Here is a 20636-nt window from a genome sequence, read left to right as displayed (position 1 = left end):
TGTGGAGGACAGGAGCACAGGAAGAAGGGAGTTGCCCTGTTCACCAACTGATCCAGAAGTATTAAAAAAAAATGTTAACAGCTGGTACAGCTCTGCTAGTGGGAAGCAGCAGACTGTCAGTCCAATAATTAGTAAGTTAGTCAAGTTTGTTCTCAAAACAAGGCTTATCTTCCTAAGTATCATCACTGGAGGTGGGGGGTAAGGAGGGAGCTCCTTCTCATGTGCTAATCCCCTCATATCTACAACCTTTAGGTGAATATTTCTATTTTTTTTAATTTTAAGAACTTTAAACCATTAAATTGCAATTGATTTACAATGTTGTTACTTTCTGCTGTACAGCAGTGATTCAGTTATACACATATATGCATTCTTTTTTTACATTCTTTTCCATTATGCTTTATCATAAGAGACTGACTTGTTGTTTATCCATTCCACATGTATTGGCTTACATCTGCTAACCCCAGTCTCCAACTCCATCCCTCCCCCCAAACCCTCTCTCTTGGCAACCACAAGTATGTTCTCTGTGTGTACAATTCTGTTTTCTGTTTTGTAGACAGGTTCATTTGTCATATTTTAGATAAGATTTGTCCTTCTGACTTACTCACTGTGATAATCTCTCAGTGCATCCAAGTTGCTACAAATATATGAATACTTCTTTATTAAACAACACCTACTCTGTGCTTAGTGGCTCAGTCATGTCCGACTGTTTGTGACCCCATGGACTAAAGCCCGCCAGGCTCCTCTGTCCATGGGGATTATCCAGACAAGAATACTGAGGAGGGTTGCCATGCCCTTCTCCATGGGATCTTTCCAACCCAGGGATCAAACCCAGGTCTCCCACATTGCAGGCAGATTCTTTACTATCTGAGCCACAAGGGAAGCCCTAGATATTCCCCAACAAAAATTTCCTATGATTGAGTAGACATATGTATTGATATATATAGGCTCAGATGATAATGAATCCGCCTGCAATGCAGGAGACCAGGGTTCTATGTTCCCTGATTTGGGAAGATTCCCTGGAGAAGGGCATGGCAACCCACTCCAGTATTCTTGCTTGGGAAATCCCTTCGACAGAGGAGCCTGGCGGGCTATAATCCATGAGGTCACATAGTTGAACACGACTGAGCGACTAACACACACATATGGTGCTTGTGCTAATCTCATGCTTACATTCTAACTGATGTAGCTGGTCTTTTCTAAAAGAAAAAGAGGCACAAAGAGAAATACTTTCTGTCAGATAAACTTAGTGCAGCACAGTACTTTATGAAGCGTATTTGCTCTTTCATGATGAATAGAAGACCCATATAGAGTTACATGATGATCAACTTAACAATTTCTCAATTTCTCCCACTTCTCAGAGTCTCTTTGTTTCAGTGTTCTTGTCTGCTTTAGCATGTGAGAAGTACCTTTTTAAAATGGAAATTTCTTAAAACATGAAAGTCTCTAACCTGTGCTCTGCTGTGATATAACTAATTTTGGGCCTCACATCCTGAATCTCCAGGGTATGTGTTACATACTGTGCAATATTAATTGGCCTATTAGTGCTCAATATTAATGTTATTCCCAGGGTGCCAGTTGGAAAATTTACTGTCACTGTTAAATGCTGCTAAGGCAGTTGGTCTTGCTTCATTAGAGGAATCCATGTGTGACCACCTTTTTGAATGGGTGGCAATTAGAAAAGTTAGGACTTATATTCCTCCTGCTACAGGTAGTTGCTGCTGCTAAGTCGCTTCAGTCGTGTCCGACTCTGTGCGACCCCATAGACGGCAGCCCACCAGGCTCCCCCGTCCCTGGGATTCTCCAGGCAAGAACACTGGAGTGGGTTGCCATTTCCTTCTCCAATGCATGAAAGTGAAAAGTGAAAGTGAAGTCGCTCAGTCGTGTCCGACACTCAAAGACCAAATCCAGTCTATATTGGAGTTGCATTGATTTGCATTTCTATCTTTCTGGAATGAGTTCATTAACATTGCCTCAGTGTCTAAGTTATGGGGTAAATTATGTAGGGCACCAAGAAGGGGATTCCTTTCTCTAGGATATTTAAAGACAGTTTTTGGTTGTTTTTGGAAGGGGCAACTAAAGAGTCTCTTTTAGGTTCAATCATATCACATCATGGTGTCATTTGCATGTACACTTAACCTTAGTCCAGTTGTCAGAAGTGCAAAATTAGTTTAATACTTAAGTGAACTTGGAACAATGCAATTGTCAAGCCTCTGTGGGCACAGGCAAAGTTGGGACAGAATTTTCCTTTATAATGAAATTAAGTGTCACTGTTGGTGGGAATGTAAGTTGGTGCAGTCCCTGGAAAATAGAGGTTCCTCAGAAAACTGAAAATTGAATTACTATATGATCAAGCAATCCCACTCCTGGGAATATACCCAGATAAAACTATAATTGAAAAAAATACATGCACCCTATGTTCATAGCAGCACTGTTCACAATAGGCAAAACCTGCAAACAACCCGTATGTCCATGAACAGATGAATGAATAAAGAAGATGTGATATGTATATAGAGTGGAATATTCAGTTCAGTTCAGTCACTGAGTCATGTCCGACTCTTTGCAACCCCATGAATTGCAGCACGCCAGGCCTCCCTGTCTATCACCATCTCCTGGAGTTCACTCAAACTCACGTCCATTGAGTCAGTGATGCCATCCATCCATCTCATCCTCTGTCGTCCCCTTCTCCTCCTGCCTTCAATCTTTCCCAGCATCAGGGGCTTTTCAAATGAGTCAGTTCTTCTCATCAGCCAAAGTATTGGAGTTTCAAATTCAACATCAGTCCTTCCAATATACACCCAGGGCTGATCTCCTTTAGGATGGACTGGTTGGATCTCCTTGCAGTCCAAGGGACTCTCAAGAGTCTCCTCCAGCACCACAGTTCAAAAGCATCAATTCTTCAGTGCTCAGCTTTACTCAGCCATAAAAAGAACAAAATAATGCCATTCATCATACTATGTGATGTTAGATTAATACCATGTGATTTCACTTATATGTGGAATCTAAAACATGGCACAAATGAACTTATTTGCAAAACAGAAACAGACTTGCAAAGAATAGACCTGTGATTGCCACAGGGGAGGGACTAGAAATTTGGGATTGGTTGATGCAAGCTATTACATTTAGAATGGGTAAACAAGAAGATCCTACTATATAGCACAGATAACTATATTCACTATCCTGTGATGAACCATAATAGAAAAGAATATAAATAAGAATGTATATATTGTGTAACTGAGTCACTTTGCTATACAGCAGAGATTTTCAGAACATTGTAAGCCAACTATACTTCAATAAAAGAATTTAAAAAAGAGAAAACATAAAGTGTTAGACTGAATACCATTACATGAACAAGCATCTATAAGCAAGTAGATACCCAATTAAAAAAAACAACAACACCCATTCCTATAAGCAGGGAAGTCTCCATTCTTTATCCTTTTATGAACATTATTGCAATGATGTAGGAGGACTTCCTGGGTGGTCCAGTGGTTAAGAATATGCCTTCCATTGAAGAGAATGAGGGTTTGATCCCTGGTCTGGGAACTAACATTCTGCATGCAGTGTAGCAACTAAGCCCACGTGCCGTGCCGCAACTAGAGAGCTCAAGTGCCATAATGAAGATCCTGTGTTGCCACCATTAAGACCCCACACAGCCAGATAAATAAATTTAATAAAATAATGAAAAACTTAAATAACGATGTAAGCAACCATATTCTGATCATCCAGCCTATGTGATGGGGAAGGTGGCCTGCTTTTCTGTTAAGTGAGGGGTGGTGAAAGTAAGGCATGGTTGAGGAGAGAGGGTGTGGAGAATGAGGACAAATGTGGAAGCGAGAGTTCTAACCCTGAGTACTATTCTGTGGGTGTAAAGCTTGCCATATTCTTACACATAGTTCATGTAAGTTTGGAGGTTCTTACACCATCTTTACTGATAACCTTATAACATTCACTAATTTTGTGAACAAATAATTATTTCAGACATCTTTTGTGCTAGTTAACAAAACTCTTGGTAGATATTTTTGAGAGTATTGATAGTAAGTTTTAGACTTACGGACTCCTGTTGAGGGTTCTCTAGGTGTCAACTGGCTCCTCTTGAAGAGTAAGATGGATATGGTTATACTGGTAGACGGAAGTATTTGGAAGTCAATTACAGTCAATATTATATGTATATTTCCATTTCTACTTTGTGAGAAGGAACGTGGTTTTGAAAATTCCACCGATTTGGCTGCCATTGAAAGCACCTCTGAGGACCTCACAAAGACTCATCGCCGAAAACCTTCCAGCACACCATCCATAGCAGTGTCCCGGGCCTCCCTCTCCTCAGGTGAGTATTTCCAACCTGACTGCTCTGTTGTGAAAATGACTAAATCAGGTGAAACTGACTGCCTTGTGGGGCCTTAAATGTTTGTTTCATGCCTTTGAAAATAATCATCCACTCTTTGACCCATGGTGTTCAGCCCACTCCATAAGAACTGTTGAAACATGGACCCATGTGATGCCTTGAGCCCCTTGCAAAATCTGTGAATTCTGAATTTGATAAGAGTATACAGTCATGGGGCTTCCCAGATAGTGCAGTGGTGAAGAATCTGCTTGCCAAGGCAGGAGACGTGGGTTTGATCCCTAGAGGAGGAAATGGCAATCCACTCCAGTACTCTTGCCTGGGAAATCCCCTGGACAGAGGAGCCTGGTGGACTACAGTCCATAGGGTCTTAAAGAGCCAGACATGACTGAGTGACAGAGCCGAGAAGTCAGTAGAGGAGTTCAGGAAATATGATTGGCTCATTTAATACAAAAGATAAAGACACTTGCCCAGAATTCAAGGAAATGGTAATTCCATCGACTCATCGGTCAGAAGTGCCCTGTATCTAGACAGATGAATCATTATTCCATGGTTTAAATAAGGCCTTCTTTGCAAGCAGCATTAAAGGATTATTAATAACCCCTTTCATTTGTATGATCCCTTCAAACATATTGTTTCACTTTAGCATCACAACAACCCCTGTGAAACAAATATTATTTTATGGTATAATTTTATTACCTTTGAATAAGGAAACTCTTCAGAAACATATGTTATAATTAGGAACTTTATGTCCCATGTCTAGATTTGAAATCATGACAAGATCCCCAGAAGGAAGAAATCACCAGATATCTAATGCTAACATAAAGCCTAAGGCTGGATTCTCTGTGCTGAGTTGGGGGTGTCTCTCCAAGACAAGTCGCTCCCAAACAGTTGGCTAAATGTGCATGGCTATTATTGCATTTGGTTTAGGACTAGAAAATTGGTTCTCTAGTTCAATGAATAATTTTAAACTAGCCTAGAAGCCAACCTCGTGGAGTGTATTTCTACTACTCGTGCTCATACTGAGTTGTTCAGTTGTGTCCAACTCTTTGCAACCTCATGGGCTCTAGCTGGCCAGGCTCCTCTGTCCATGGGATTTCCCAAGCAAGAATATTGGAGTGGGTTACCATTTCCTCCTCCAGAGGATCTTCTCGACCCAGGGCTTGAACCCATGTCTCCTGTGTCTCCTGCATTGGCAGGCAGCTTCTTTACTGCTGAGCAATTTGAGAAGCCCCTTCATTTCTCCTCTTAATAATACTCAGTAGCTCCTGTGGATTGAGTACATACTCTGTGTCTGGTGCTATGCTAAGCAGTTCTGTGCTGTTTCATTTATCATTTCACTCTTAATCAGTTGCTCTCTTCAGTCTTTCTCATTTATAAGCAAGTATTCTCTCTCAGCAGGGTTTCAACATAGAAGTCTTTTATGGAAATAAACTGTTGATAAGCTATCCACAGCATTACTGAGTTTTGCATTTTTCTTTATATGTTTAAAAGCAAGAAATTCTGCTGATGAATGTTCTGGTGTGCAAAGAAATAGAAGTTCCTTTCAATTTCCCTATAGCTACTCCATTTTTGTGTGAAAAGAACTTGCATCATTTCATTACATTTTATGTCAAATATAAAAACACAATGTATGTGTGCATGCTCAGTCATGTCTGACTCTCTGTGATCCCATGGGCTGTAGCCCACCAGGCTCCCCTCCATGGAGTAGACAATAGATTCTCTAATAAATAAGGAATACTTAATGTTTTATTTTTTTCTAAACTTAATGGCCCATTCTTTGAGAGTTTGCCAAGGTTTTTGAGCACAACAAAATTCTTAAATAGCTTACAAATTGATCATGTTATAGTAGTAGAACATTTGCCTTCCTATGCTCAAAGGAGAAATGTACAGATCAGTGTTGGTAAGTCAGTCCAGGAAATTTTCAAAATACTGTTAATAAATGGTAGCATGTTAGTGTAAACAGTATGAAGTTTCTGACTATTGTTTTCATGACACTGTCTATGCCCTATCCCTAGAAAGAATTGGAATAACAATGAAACATTTGCAATGAGAAGTGAACCCTTCTAACAAAACAAGATGATTCCCTTCTTCCCCTTTCCTTCCTACAGACCGGAGTCGATCTGAGTTAGATTTGAGCGGGTCATTTACAGAAGACTTAGAGGATACTATAAGCATAAGGAGCAAATCTGTCCCTGGGGCTTTGGACAAAGACTTGGTAAGTTGGATATGGAAGAGTGTCTAATGGTCATGAAGAAACGGCACAGGCTTATTCCAAACCTGTCCACTTTCGGGGAGGATGAGTTGAGAGTGAAGTGAGGCTATACAATCATTTCTTCCTATTAGTCTTCACAACTAACATATAAAAACAAATATGATTTAGAAAAGGTAACAGGTGATCAGGTTAATGAGTGACAAGTATCTCTAAGAAAACACCTGTTGGGGATTTCAGTTCTTCATTAAAAAGTGTGTCACTTAATCTAAACCCAGGTAACGTAAGGAATCCTAACATTTCCTAAATCCAACATTACTAGACTTATCTGACTATATGTTTTGTATGAACATTTCTACATCTCACGTTATCCCCCTAAACTATCTTCTCAATTGAGACTAACTTATGTGAAATTTAATGTTTAAGGTAAAGTCATTCATGAAATGAGAATGTTGAATTAAATTATTGTGAAGGTGAAGGTTCTAATCTGAAATTCTTATTTCTACAACAGCTATAATCCAATTTGAACTCCTTGGGATGAAAGATAAGACAAATGTTAAATGACATTATTAAAATTTTTCTGACACAAACCAGGAAACTTAGTTCTAACACTCAATGTTATTTACTATAGTAATAAAAAACTACAAAGTATTTTTAAATCCACCACAAAAGGGCAGTGGTAGCGGTGGGCAATGAGAGCAAATGGTTTCAAAGTTTACTTGGTATTCAGCCTTTAAAGAACAGATAATTCCAATGTTACTAAACTATTACTGATCATAGAAAATCTTCTGAAAATGTTCAAATTCAAAACTCTGAAAATCTTCAAATTCATGATATGAAGCCATTTTATATAACCTGAATACTCAAACTTGATTTTTAAAATAGTTTAAAAAAAGAAAACTACAAGGTAAATTAATTTATAAATATATACAGAAAACTTGAATATATACACAAACCTAGCAGTGAATCAAAAATATTGCAATAAGCAAGTTTTGTTCTAGGTTTGAATAGAAGAATTCATCTATATAAGAATATCTTTTACATAATTAATATTTCACTATATTAAAATGAAAGTGAAGTCGCTCAGTCGTGTCCAACTCTTTGCGACCCCATGGACTGTAGCCTATCAGGCTCCTCCGTCCATGGGATTTTCCAGGCAAGAGTACTGGAGTGGGTTGCCATTCCCTTCTCCAGGGGATCTTCCCGACTCAAGGATCGAACCCGGGTCTCCTGCATTGCAGGCAGATGCTTTACCATCTGAGCCACCAGGGAAGCCCCTTCACTATATTAAAGGAGAAAATAAAAACTACATCAATAGATGCAGAAAACTTTTTAAAAAGAGAATGTAATTTGAACAGGATGCGTAATACTAGCTTCACCCAGGGTAAGGAGGACCAGGGAAGAGAGGAGAAACAAAAAAGAAAGGTGTCCTTAATAAAAAAAAAAGAAAATAGTATGCATGATATAATCCATTTATCTGTGTGTATATGTACCCTGTTCATCCATCAAAGATTATTGAAATTTAATTATTAATATGTGAGTGGAGATACAAGTTTTTTTCATCTATATTACTTGAAATTTTTACTATAAAAATGTATTATTTAAATAACCAGGGGATAAAAAGTGGGGAAAGAAAAGTAGAATCTGGAATTTTGGATAAGAAACCAATATGCAAAATAGTTTATTCTATTGAAGAGATTTTCAAGATACATTTCCATGTCTTAACAGTATAGACATACACAGGCATACATTAATGTGCATACACACACACATATATACACAAATGCACCTCAACTTTTTAAATTAAAAAATAAGTACTTTGCTCAAAGTAAATCAATTTAGTGAGCAGTGAAGGAGGAATTGAATGCCCAGGTCTGTGTGATTCCACATTTCATGTTTTTTCCATAAAGCAAGCATCGCTAGGAAGGGGACCCCAATCTTCAGATGGTTGTAATTCAGGTCGAATGGAGAGCAAAAGAGCAAAACCTAGGAATGGAGTTTTTTCTAGATATTTGTATCTGATATTTCAAGTATTTAAGAAAAGTGTTCTCAAATGTCATATATTAATGCATATATTTGAAATTTAGAAGGGTGGTACTGACAAATCTGTTCACAGAGCCACAGTGGAGACACAGACAGGGTTGGGGAGGGAGAAGAGGGAGAGGGTGAGATGAATGGAGACAGTAGCATGGATACATATACACTAACACAGGTAAAATAGATGGCCAATGAGATTTGCTGTATAACTCAGGGAACTCAAAGTAGGGCTCTGTAATAACCTAGAGGAGTGGGAATGGGCGGGAGGTGCGAGGGAGATTCAAGAGGGAGGGGACATATGTACACCTATGGTTAATTCATTTTGATGTATGACAGAAATAAAACCAATGTCATAAAGCAATCATAAGTCAATTATAAATAAATATTTTAAAAAGTGTTTTTTTGGTAAGTGAAAAGACTTTCTAGGAAGGACACCAAGGCACTGATTTTATTCCCCTCCATCCTTCCTTAGGATTCCTTAGAAGAGATGGAAGATGGCATTGATGACTTAGTGTCCTCCCGGTTTTCTTCAAATACTCACAGTCTAGCGAGTGGCCTGTCAACAGTAAGCAATTCTTGAGCATGCACTGGAATATTCTTTCTCTTGTTGGTTTTCTTTGCATTTCCAAAGAAGAGAATCAAGTTCTTGGAAAACACAGGATCATGAATTAAAAGTTATTATAATCTCCTGCTTGCCTTTTGTCCACAGAGTACCTTTTATTCAAATTTTGTGGGGGCTTTTCCTAAGGGTCCTGATTCCTACTTTAAAAAAACCTCTTCCTACCACATTTTAAAACCTCATCACTCCCTAGTTCAGGCTCTCATCAGCTGAACCCTCTGAATTATCTCGGTTCTCAGTTGGTAAATTTCCCTGCTGCCATTCTCTCAGTTCCTCAGATGTCCTCCTTGCTACCACCAGTCACTTTCCTCACTTTCCTTAAACACATAGCCAAGTAACTTTCTTCCCTATTCGTACATCAAGTCCATAATTTCCCACTCCTACAGAATAATATCCCATCTTACTTTGGTGTTTGAACCCTTCTTTGAGAGGGCTTTAGGTGCTCCTGTGTCTTTTTATCTATCTGTATGTCTCCAGGTCTTTTCTTGGTGTCTTTTATTTCCATCTGTTGCTCTAATATGCTTTTCTCTTTTGACCTTTGGGCAACTTCCTTAAAGAATTCTCAAGCAGGCTCTGACAGGAAATGGACCTACCTAAGTGTGCCTGATGCTGACTCAGACACTGTGAGTGTTCAACCTTTCCTTTTTCTTTTTTCCAATTGTACTTCATGGATTTCATGGTACAGGAAATCTCATTAGCTAGGCAATTCTTCCAGTCTTTCTGACTCATGTATCATTAACCAGCAATCCTCTTTTAAAAGGTAATAATATAATCAGAATCCAAGTATTTCAAAGAAAACACATTTTTAAAACATTAGAATCTGTGGACTAGAGAAAAGATACATGGTCCAGAATGGTTTACTGTGAACAAGGCACCTTTTCATGGGATTCTCCAGGCAAGAATAACAGAGTGGGTAGCCATTCCCTTCTCCAGGGTATCTTCCCAACTGAGGGATCCAACCTGGGTCTCCTGCATTGCAGGCAGATTCTTTACCATCTGAGCCACCAGGGAAGCCCCTTAGAATAAACATCTCTGTTTAATTCACAGCATTGGCTTGGTTAAAAGCATAGAGTTTGATTAGCAGTAAAATTCTTGTAACTTCTTCAGTTTCTTCCAAGCTTCTGCAGTAGTGGGTTCTTAAACTGAATTTTCTATGTACTGATCTCATGCTTTAACAGAGGACCTTCTTTGAAGGAGTAGCTACAGAAGGATGTGGTATAGATATAAGTCAGTGACCCAAGGGGTCAGTGAGATATGGTGTGGAGGTCCTCAGACTAAAAATTGGAAATCTTTTGCTTTGTTGTCAACAACAAAAAAATAATCAGTCGATCTAAGAAAGAAATGGGAAATTCTATTGGTGCTGTATTGAAGATTATAACCTGGGAACAGCATCTCAGAAAACTCCGAGAACTGTTCTGCCCATAGAAGTCAGGCAAGGAGGCCAAAGGGCAGATGAACTTTTTCACGTTCAAATTTTTCTTGGGGAATTCTCTGGTGGTCCAGGGCCCAGGTTGGTCAGGGAATTAAGATCATGCAAGCCATGTGGTTCAATAAAAACAAAAAAGAATGTTTAAATCTTTCAAGCTCTGCCATAAAATATGAACTTTATTTCACAATGTTTTGGCACCGCCAATAATTTCTGTGAGCCAGACTTGATTCATATGTGTCCGACTCTTTCCATTCTTAAATAGCCCCTGAGGTGATGTGTGGGCCTGATGGGGACTACATGAGTTGGCAGCAGCATTTTCATTTCCTTTTCCTCATGGATTTTTGTGTAGTACATGTTTTTTGTCATAGTTACTGCCTAAAACTCAGGTTTGCATGGATAGGACTTTATTAAAAAGAAGAAAGTGGGATTGAACGTTAACACTGTGAACTACTGTTAGCAGTTTGCATGGTGTCTAATAGTTGTCACTGGTGTTTCCCTGGGAATTTTAAAATATGCTGCGGTGCCCCTTGTGAGTTGGGGCTGGTGCTCTGGGATGCCTTAACACACAGTTTGGGAACTGTGGACCTAGGAGTTTGTTAGAAAAGCAGAATCGCAAGGCTTCCCTGATGGTCCAGTGGTTAATAATCGACCTTGCAATGCAAGGGACACTGGTTCAATCCCTGATCTGGGAAGATTCCACATGCTGCAGAGCAACTAAGCCCTTGCACCACTACTATGGAGCCTGCACTCTGGAGACCAGGAGCCACAACTTATGAAGCCCAAGTGCCCTAGAGCCTGAGCTCTGCAACACGTGAAGCTACCGCAATGAAAAGCCCTGCACAACGCAACTAGAGAGCAGCCTCTGCTCGTTGCAACTAGCGAAACCCCGAGTGCAGCAACAAAGACCCACCACAGCCAAAAATAAATAAACAAATCTTAAAAAAAAAAAAGAAGACAGAATCTCAGACTCCACCTGGGACTGTGTGGATCAGAACCTTCATTTTAATGAGACCCCCAAGTGACCAGTAGGCAATTAAAGTTTGCAAAGACACCTGCTATCATGAAAATTCTGGTATTTGGTTTTAGGAACAGAATAGACGACTTAGGTCACTCACTGGCTCTTTAAGTTTTAATTTCCAAATTATTATGGGATCCTTGGTTTGCTCTTGCCCTTGATTTAAGCTTGAAAAAGAGACTGGCCATATCACCCACTGCTTTTGTATCAGTCTCTACTTTGAGCAATTGGAGGAAGGTAATGACTTTTGTTTTATATATAAACAAAAAAATATATACAAGGTATGCAGTCTAACCTCTCTTCTCAATCACCATAGTCTTTACTTCCCAGTCGTTCATAGACAGGGCTTTTGAAATGCCTAGATCACTCCTGAACGCCTTCCAGGTGGTTTTTTGTGACAATCCTGTTGCTAAGACACAGAGTTCATGTTGCTGGCACTACAGGATAATTTTGTTACATTTAATTTAAAATGCATCTCTTGTTATTAGTATCCCATCAGAACTTTCATTCATTCTGGCACATTTGGACAGGGTTTCTTTTTGCATTTTAATTTTATTTATTGGTTGGTGTATTATTTTCTTGTTTAGTGTTCTGTTTGTGAGTTGCTATTTTATACATGTGTAGAAAGCCATGGTCATATTAGTTACTAACCCTGTGGCCTCACAGCTGGTCAGGGGAGTCCTGACAGCTATGGGCAGTGATGTTCTCATGGCATGCCCTTTTGGAAGATGTAGTTATGTTACAGAATCAATCTTGGGTCTGGTTGTCTGGGTACAGTAAAGGCAATCTACTGACACCAGGTTGTGGTGAAGGAAAGTGCAGTGTTTATCGTGTAAATGTCGAGGATGGATGACTGGTGCTTGAAACCCCTCAAACTTCCTGAAGGGTTTGAGCAAAGCATTTCTAAAGGCCAGATGAGGGTCGCAGGTCTCAGAGTATGTGATCAGTTTGTGCACAGTTCTTTGATTAGTTGATGATGATCAATCCTTAGGCTACAGAAGGTCTGGGGGCTATGTGCTCATGGTCATCAAATCATTAATTTCTTCCATTTGATGAGGGTTTTAACATCTGTAAAACAACTCAGGAAATGTGCATCAGATTCTATTAATATTATCTAGGTACTTCAAGGTCCGTCTAGTCAAGGCTATGGGTTTTCCAGTGGTTATGTATGGATGTGAGAGTTGGACTATAAAGAAAGCTGAGCACTGAAGAATTGATGCTTTTGAACTGTGGTGTTAGAGAAGACTCTTGAGAGTCCCTTGGACTGCAAGGAGATCCAACCAGCCCATTCTAAAGGAGATCAGTCCTGGGTGTTCTTTGGAAGGACTGATGCTGAGGCTGAAACTCCAGTACTTTGGCCACCTCATGCGAAGAGTTGACTCATTGGAAAAGACTCTGATGCTGGGAGGGATTGGGGGCAGGAGGAGAAGGGGACGACAGAGGATGAGATGGCTGGATGGCATCACTGACTCGATGCACATGAGTTTGAGTGAACTCCGGGAGTTGGTGATGGACAGGGAAGCCTGGCATGCTGCAATTCATGGGGTCGCAAAGAGTCGGACACAACTGAGTGACTGAACTGAACTGAATTGAAGGTACTTCAGAGGCAATAAAGTAGCAGATAAAGGGGAGGGGCTACATTGGGAAGGCCCCATAGAGTCCTGCTGGGTTATAGTATGGCTTCTCAGAGACTTATGGGATGGAATACTCTATGTAGGTATCAGAGAGAAAAGCTTGTAGCTTATCCTTGCACAGAAATATGGGTTCTTTTTTCTTTGTCCTGATGAGTGCATTCTAGACCTTGAAGTAGAGTGACCTTGAGTCTCCCAGTGAAAGAGGAGAAAGCTACAGGGATGGGGAGAGGAGATGAAATGGGAAATGCCTGTGTCCCCCTATTCATTAGAAGTGAATGAACAAAGGCTATTCACTAACCCAAAAAGTTACTCCCCTCTCAGCGAGCATCCTGCCTTCCTTACTAATGGTCCTAGACATTGTCCTTTCTCAGGCTTGGATTTTATGCAACATCAGAAAAACAAGCCATCTTTTGCTTTCTTCCTTCACCGTAAGCTTCCCTGCTCATTATAAACAACGGGAATTGTAATTAAGTGGTGGGAGGTAGCTTCTGTGGCGAGATCACTAGCATAACCCCGGATGCCTCTTTTCATCTTGTTGATTCCAGACCAGCCTGAACAGCATGATGAGTGTTTACAGTGAGACAGGAGACTATGGCAATGTGAAGGTCAGCGGGGAAATCCTTTTGCACATCAGCTACAGCTATGAAACTGGCGGGCTCTACATTTTTGTCAAGAACTGCAGAAATCTGGCCATAGGAGATGAAAAGAAACAGAGGACAGATGCGTAAGCACATAGCATGTTTCCCAGACTGTTTCAGTCACTGCCCATGTGAATTACATGTATTTGTCAGCTTGTGTGTTTCTTTTTCAGAAGCCTTGTAGCATTCATCTAGAATCAGAAGGTTGATCATCACTTTCTTCCTCTGCCACACTTCTAAATATTCTCTGACATGCATATATAATGGTCGCATTTGTAGTTACCTGAGTTTTATTTTATATAAAAAAAAAATTTTTTTTGGCTGCACATTATAGCTTGTGGGATCTCATTTCCCTGGCCAGGGATTGAAGCCAGGCCGTGGCATTGAAAGTAGCAAATCCTCACCACTAGACCACCAGGGAACTGTAAGATTTTAAAGTAGCTATTACTCAGCATGATTCAGGACTCACAGATTTGTAGTTCACACAGAGGCAGCTTCTTTGTCATACAAGGCTGACACGTTGGCACACCCCAGGCTGTATGAGAGTATCCTGTTAATTTTTGTTCTGGGAAACCCTCCAGAAAAAATTACCAAGCTGTTTGCCTAATTGAACAACCTGAAAGGGCAATTATGAGGCTCTTGGGATTTCCAGGATCAGCCTGGGAGGGCAGGTGAGACCATGGGAAGGTAAGACCCAGGGCTTCCCAGGACCACTGCCAGTTTGGTGAGTCACTCTGAGGACTCACAGGTCTCCACACACAGTCATAATCAGTACAGGGAAAAGGCATATGTGGCAAAGTTCAAGAGAATCAAGGCTTAAGCTTCCAAGGACCTCTCCCAGTGGAGTCACACAGGATGTGCTTAAGTCCTCCAGCCACAAGTGGTGAAAACACATGGGGAGTGTTGTCTACCAGGGAAGCTCATTGAGAGACTCAGCTGGTCACATACCAAAATCTCGGTCTCCTACATGAAAGCAGATGTTCAGCAGGAGCTATACTATTTCCACAAATATTTTTGGCACAGTGAGCCACTTATTTCTGCTCCTGGAGTGATGAAAATCCTCCTGAAACCCAGGTTCTGCATGCCAGCCAAGAGCCAAACTTATAAACAGATAATTCGAATGAGAGCAGTCTCAGACCTGCTGTTTACCCTTTTTCTACATAATAGATAACCTAGGTTTAATACACAGCTCAGCAAATCTGTTTCCAAAACAGACAAATGAGTAGACAAATAGATTGGTCCGGTTACCTCCTTAGCTAAATATCAGAGAGCTTCAGGATTGGTATCATCAGTCTCAAAGGGATCATTTAAAGCCACAGTAGGTGGACTTCAGGACTCTGGTAGCATCTTTTTACATTTCAGTCTTGTACATCTTGTGCATTTCTGAGTCTGCCATGATGCCCTGATCCTGGGACTGCTCAAGGCCAGGTATTGGGGAGAATTGCTATTGTGACTTCAGGTTGTTAATTTTAATTTCCTCTTTTTCACTATTTTTCTTTATTCACCCATTGACTCCACTCATCAGAAGTCCAGACATCTGAGTGGAGAGGAAAATTACCTCTATGATCAAGAGCATTGTTCATAATAATAGATTATACTTATTCAGTAGTATAATATATTAGCTCCTTGTATATGTCAGCTCATTTGATCCTTATCATCCCCTAAGTCATCATCCCAGGTTTGCAGATGATGAAACTGGGATACAGAGAGATTAAGTAAGCTCTTGAGTTCCCCCAAACCATTGACACCTGGAGTAATTCAAACCCAGCTGGCTTGACTCTGGAACCCACTCTTTTTACCACAAGAATTTACAACTTCTCTCTTATTGAAGGGCCAGAGTTATATTTCAAAATGTCCTGATATGTAAACCACGTTCTCTTTGGTTCTGTCTCTTATACTCACTAGCCTGTTTCTTTTACCGTTTTTATTCACTGAAGTCCCTGAGCATTTCTCTCAAAGTAGATGTTTCCCAAGGATTACTTTCATTTTTTTTTAAATCATATACAGTTATGTCAAGTCATATCTTCTTCCTGACAAGTCCAGAAATAACAAGCGCAAGACCAAAATAAGAACAGGCACCAATCCAGAATTCAATGAAACCCTAAAGGTAAATCAATACTCTTTCACGGTAACTTTAATGACTCGATTTACCTCATTGGTTTAGATGTAACTGTAAAGGGTTTGCATGTCAAGGCTTATATGTATTTTAGAAAAGCAGAATGTGAGTCAGTTGGCTCTCTGTGTCTGGAAAAGAAAGCAGTGTAAACCACTCTTAGTCTATTTCTCTGCTGCTCTGAAGATTGCACTGGAAGTAGAGGTGATCCAGGAAAATTACATCTGAGTTGGTATTAATACCTCTTGTCCAAAAGTATGTTTCACCCTTGGGAAAACAATTTTTTTTCTAGTTCCCTGTTAAAGAAGTTTGTCAAAGTTTTGGCCCTAACTTAGCAGGTCACTCTATACATACTCTTTGTTCTGCTAACGCAGCATTAAAATGTGCTGTTTCTTGTTAGGGTTTCAGAATTTGGCTGAATTTATCCATGTGGTTAATCAACAGTGGAGATGCAGGGCTAGATTTGAAAAACCTCAGAGACAGTGGCCTAGGTAAGATATAACCCAGGCCCCAATTCTAGAGACATTACTTTTTCCCATGGGCCTCCATGTAACCTCTTCCCTCACCCTGGACACAGTTGGCCTGGTGAGAAAGTTCCAAGGGGACGGGGATGTTGAAGTTACTGCCAGTCACAGGGTAAATTATGGATCTTGAAGCCAGAATAATGGAGTCATGGAGTCCACCACAGGAGGAAGTTGGCGAGTGGGGGCATATGTCAGCAGGGTCATATGTGAAAGCAGGAGCCAGTATCAAGACAGATCAAAATGAAAAGGAATGAATATATGCAGAGGGTGAATCCAGCAGCCATGACAGGATAGCAAAGATGAGCCGAAGCAGAACAGATAAGAATGACGTGGCAGATCTGGGAAGCAGGGCCAAGGTGAATCATTCCAGAAACAGGAAGGATGATGCGAATCCAAGATGAGGAATCAGTCAGTCTGAAGTGTGTCTGAAGTGGTATTTGCGGAGGACAATCAGGAGATTTTGAGGGGGTGTGTGTATGTGGCCCTGGATAATGTTCTGCTGGAAAAGGGAAAACCATGCCAGCAATATTTTCTTTCTGCTCAATCTATGTATATGTCGATTTCACCCCTGCACTTAGGCTGGACTTTATGAAGTTTGACATTTGCAAGTTTCTCACTGTCAAACTTTCCTGGATTTGGGTCTTATTGTTATAAATAAGACAGAGAAATTAAAGACTTGATACATTAAACCTTGCACTTACAAAGTAGTTGTTGACAAAATAATCAGGCAAGTAAAAAGCAAGTAAAGCTGAAAAGGGGACAAGCTTCATCACCTCACACTTTTTATATAATATCTGAAGTTTATCAAACCCCCATGAAAAGCCTGTCAATAGATCTTTCAGTGCTAGATCTCATGCAAATGAGTTTATGGAATAGAACCTGACTTGTAGCAGAAATGAAGAAAAATGAAGTGTTTTTCTCTTGGGTTTGTTTTGTTTGTATTACTACTGCATATGATCTGGAAGCCGGTGGAAGTAAATTTCACCCTGTCCTAGAAATGGATATGGAGTGTGATGTTGTAAATCTGGTTTTGCAGTACACCATCAGCCATGCCCAGCTGGAAACGAGAACTCTGCAGCTCTCAGTCTGGCATTATGATCGATTTGGACGGAATAGCTTCCTGGGGGAGGTGGAGATTCCTTTTGACTCATGGAACTTTGAAAATCCAAGTGATGAGTGGTTTGTGCTTCAACCCAAGGTAGGAAATGCTTCCAGATAAGTCAAACACTTATACAAGGAATGAGCAAAACTGATGTCAGAGGCCTAAAGAATCTGAAGACCTCTAGTTGTCAAGTGATAATCTGAAAAGATTAGTGCAGCTTATTTTGGAATGATATAACAAATGTAAATACACTCTTTTGGAAACCCTTCTTTGATATAGACTGTCTGTAAAATGCAACCCATAATCTTGCATAATCATATTTCTTATTAATTTGACCTGCTAAAAATATAGTCAGTATTCAGTAGTCACCATGGATAAACAAAAGAATACATTATATGATCCTATTAGGTCAAAAAATTTTTTTTTTCAAGGCTGGTACTAGAAATTAAATGCTACGATAGTATGTTCTAAACTAAACCAACAGTGCCTGGGATTCACTCTATGCAGTTGGCATGTCTACAGTAATTTTTGAAGTCAAAAGTGAGAAGGGATAAAGGTCCCACTTATGTAACGAAAGATTGTTCTTTATATAGAAAAGGGAAAAAAGAACATGATGGTTAAGATAGTGGACTCAGATCAGACTTCCTGGGTTCAATCCTGGCTTCACGACTCTCTGTGTAACCTTGGGGAAGTTACTTAACTTCCCAGGCCTTGGTGTTCTCATTGGTGATGTAAGAATTGGACATCAGTTTTAGGGATGCTGTGAGGCTTGAAGAAGCCTGCCTTGTGATATTTGCAGTGTCAGGCACGTTGCAAGCTTCTCGATAAATGCTATGCAGTGTTTGTTACATTGGAATCCTTATATTGCAATTGACAGAAACCCCAGCTCACACTACTCAAAAAATGAAAGGAAATTATTGACCAGAGATGATCAAGCATGGCTTGATCCAGATGCTCAGATCTTAGCAAGGCCTGATCTCTCTTCTCTGTATTGGCTTCACTTGCAGACTTCATGCATTGTGGGCCTCCCCTCACTAATCCCAGGTCTGCTTCTCTTGAACACCACAACAGCTGCAAACCTCTCATCCTTGCCTCACACTGTCCAGGACAGGAAAGAGTTCCTCCTCCAATAGTCAAGCCAACATCCTGGACCTGGTTCCTAATTCTCATTACATTATTTGCCCATCCTTAGCCAATCATTGCAGCCAGAGAGGAGAGATACATTGAGGGGCTTAAGACCATCAGAACATAAAACTGGTCCTGAAGGTGGTATCACCCCCAAATAAATCCAGGTACAGGAATACTAAAAAACAAAAATGGTGAGTGGGTGCTAGACAGCAAAAACAAACATTGATCATCAATAATAGTGTTTGTTCATCATCATGAGTAGTAGCATCATTCACATCTCATGGTTACAACCACCGCTAAGCATTGTTATCCCCATTTTATATGAGGAGCTTGAGACTCAGAAGTTAAATGTAACTTTCTGGTGGATTTTATAAGTGTTGACCTCAAAAATTTGGTATAAGTAACTCATGGACAACCTTTAGGACGTTTACTTTGGCTCTGGGTAAAATTGACAATGAAATAGGGATCCTCAAACAGAAAACAACCTCACTCCTGTGACTCACATAAATATGGTAGAGAGAGGAAGTACAATGTTAACAACAAATAAGTCCACAATAGCATAACATTTCTCTGACATTATTAATAAATATGAGAAATATTTGGTCACTACAGCATTAAAGTTCTGTGATTTGAATGAAAAGCCTCACCATAAAGGATAGCAATTAAGTTGATTTAAATCTTCTGGCACTTGCTTCCTTTTGTGTATAATGAGTGAGTATCAAAGAATCATAGAAAATGTCCAGTACATCATGTGGTGTGTGACACTGATGAAGGACAAGTAACATGCATCTAAGTCCGTGAAATTAGCTTGTCCATCAGAAATGTAACAGAAGAGCACAGAGGAGCTGTTTTGGAAACCTGCTTGGAGGGTTTCCAGTCAGTTTCTTGGAAATGGTTGGAGGATTTGCTCTGAGATGATATCAGTATTCTCTCAGGCATTGATTTGGCTTAGGGACCAGCAGCTTTCCATGGTAATCACCTTCACATTGACATTGAGTGGTTTGATTTTTTTTTTATTACAAGTGAGAAGCATCTCTCTGAGGCTGCTTGAGATAGAAACATTCTGATGGTGTTTAATGTTAGTGGAACTCCTGTTGTCCTCTGCCAGAACCCCTTGGATTCCTTTAACCATGTCTGTTGTAAATTTTGCCTCCAACTGCCTCTACCTGACTGTTTTTAGAAGACTGTCCTCAGGCTATTGTAGATTTTTCCCATGTAGGCAGAGAGTCAGAAATTCCTAGGAGCTTCTGTCCCTCCTGCCGCAAGTCAAGTCTTCACCAATAACTGATAGATGGTGGAGTCTGAAAGCTCAGTTCCATTACTGAGAGAGGGAAGAGCTCTGAGGTGTTATTTACCCTCCAGAGCTCTCCTGCTGGATCAGAAGCCCTCGCCTGGCTTCCTCCTCTTCCCCAACCTATCTCCCCAGCCCTTTCCCTGGCCTGGCCTGGGAGCCTTTCCTTAATAGGTCACTTGCAAAAGAATCCTCATCTCAGCATTGGTTTCTGGCAAGAAGTTGAATAGTCAGCTGTTAGTCGCTCAGTCACGTCTGACTCTTTGTGAACCCATGGACTGTACCCACCGGGCTCCTCTGTAGGATTCTCCAGGCAAGAATACTGGAGTGGGTAGCCATTCCCTTCTCCAGGGGATCTTCCTGATCCAGAGATTGAATCCACGTCTCCTGCAGTGTCAGGTGGATTCTTTACCATCTTCTAGGAACACAGTCTAAATTAGTGTCTAATCCACGTCATCTTTTCCTGCCAAGCTTTCTCTGACATGTATAGAGGAAAGGCTGCAGGTTCTTCAGACTTGCTTAGGTACCATGCCTTCCAAACTTGATTCTCCATCTCCC

At 40.4% G+C, this 20636-nt stretch overlaps 1 protein-coding gene across 1 annotated transcript in view; it reads left to right on the top strand.

Moving 5' to 3' along the window:
• SYTL5 (synaptotagmin like 5) overlaps positions 1 to 20636 on the top strand; it is a 142821-nt gene that overhangs the window by 97344 nt on the left and 24841 nt on the right. The window contains exons 8-13 of the mRNA XM_061410450.1: positions 4192 to 4321; positions 6448 to 6554; positions 9058 to 9150; positions 13828 to 14006; positions 15928 to 16027; positions 17594 to 17755. Of these exons, the coding sequence (XP_061266434.1) occupies positions 4192 to 4321; positions 6448 to 6554; positions 9058 to 9150; positions 13828 to 14006; positions 15928 to 16027; positions 17594 to 17755 (771 nt within the window). The remainder of the gene's footprint in view (positions 1 to 4191; positions 4322 to 6447; positions 6555 to 9057; positions 9151 to 13827; positions 14007 to 15927; positions 16028 to 17593; positions 17756 to 20636) is intronic.

The sequence above is a fragment of the Bos javanicus genome, chromosome X (genome assembly GCF_032452875.1).
Source record: "Bos javanicus breed banteng chromosome X, ARS-OSU_banteng_1.0, whole genome shotgun sequence".
Classification (NCBI taxonomy): domain Eukaryota; kingdom Metazoa; phylum Chordata; class Mammalia; order Artiodactyla; family Bovidae; genus Bos; species Bos javanicus.
Note: the sequence above shows the minus strand (reverse complement) of the source record. Positions and strands in the feature narration are given on the sequence as shown.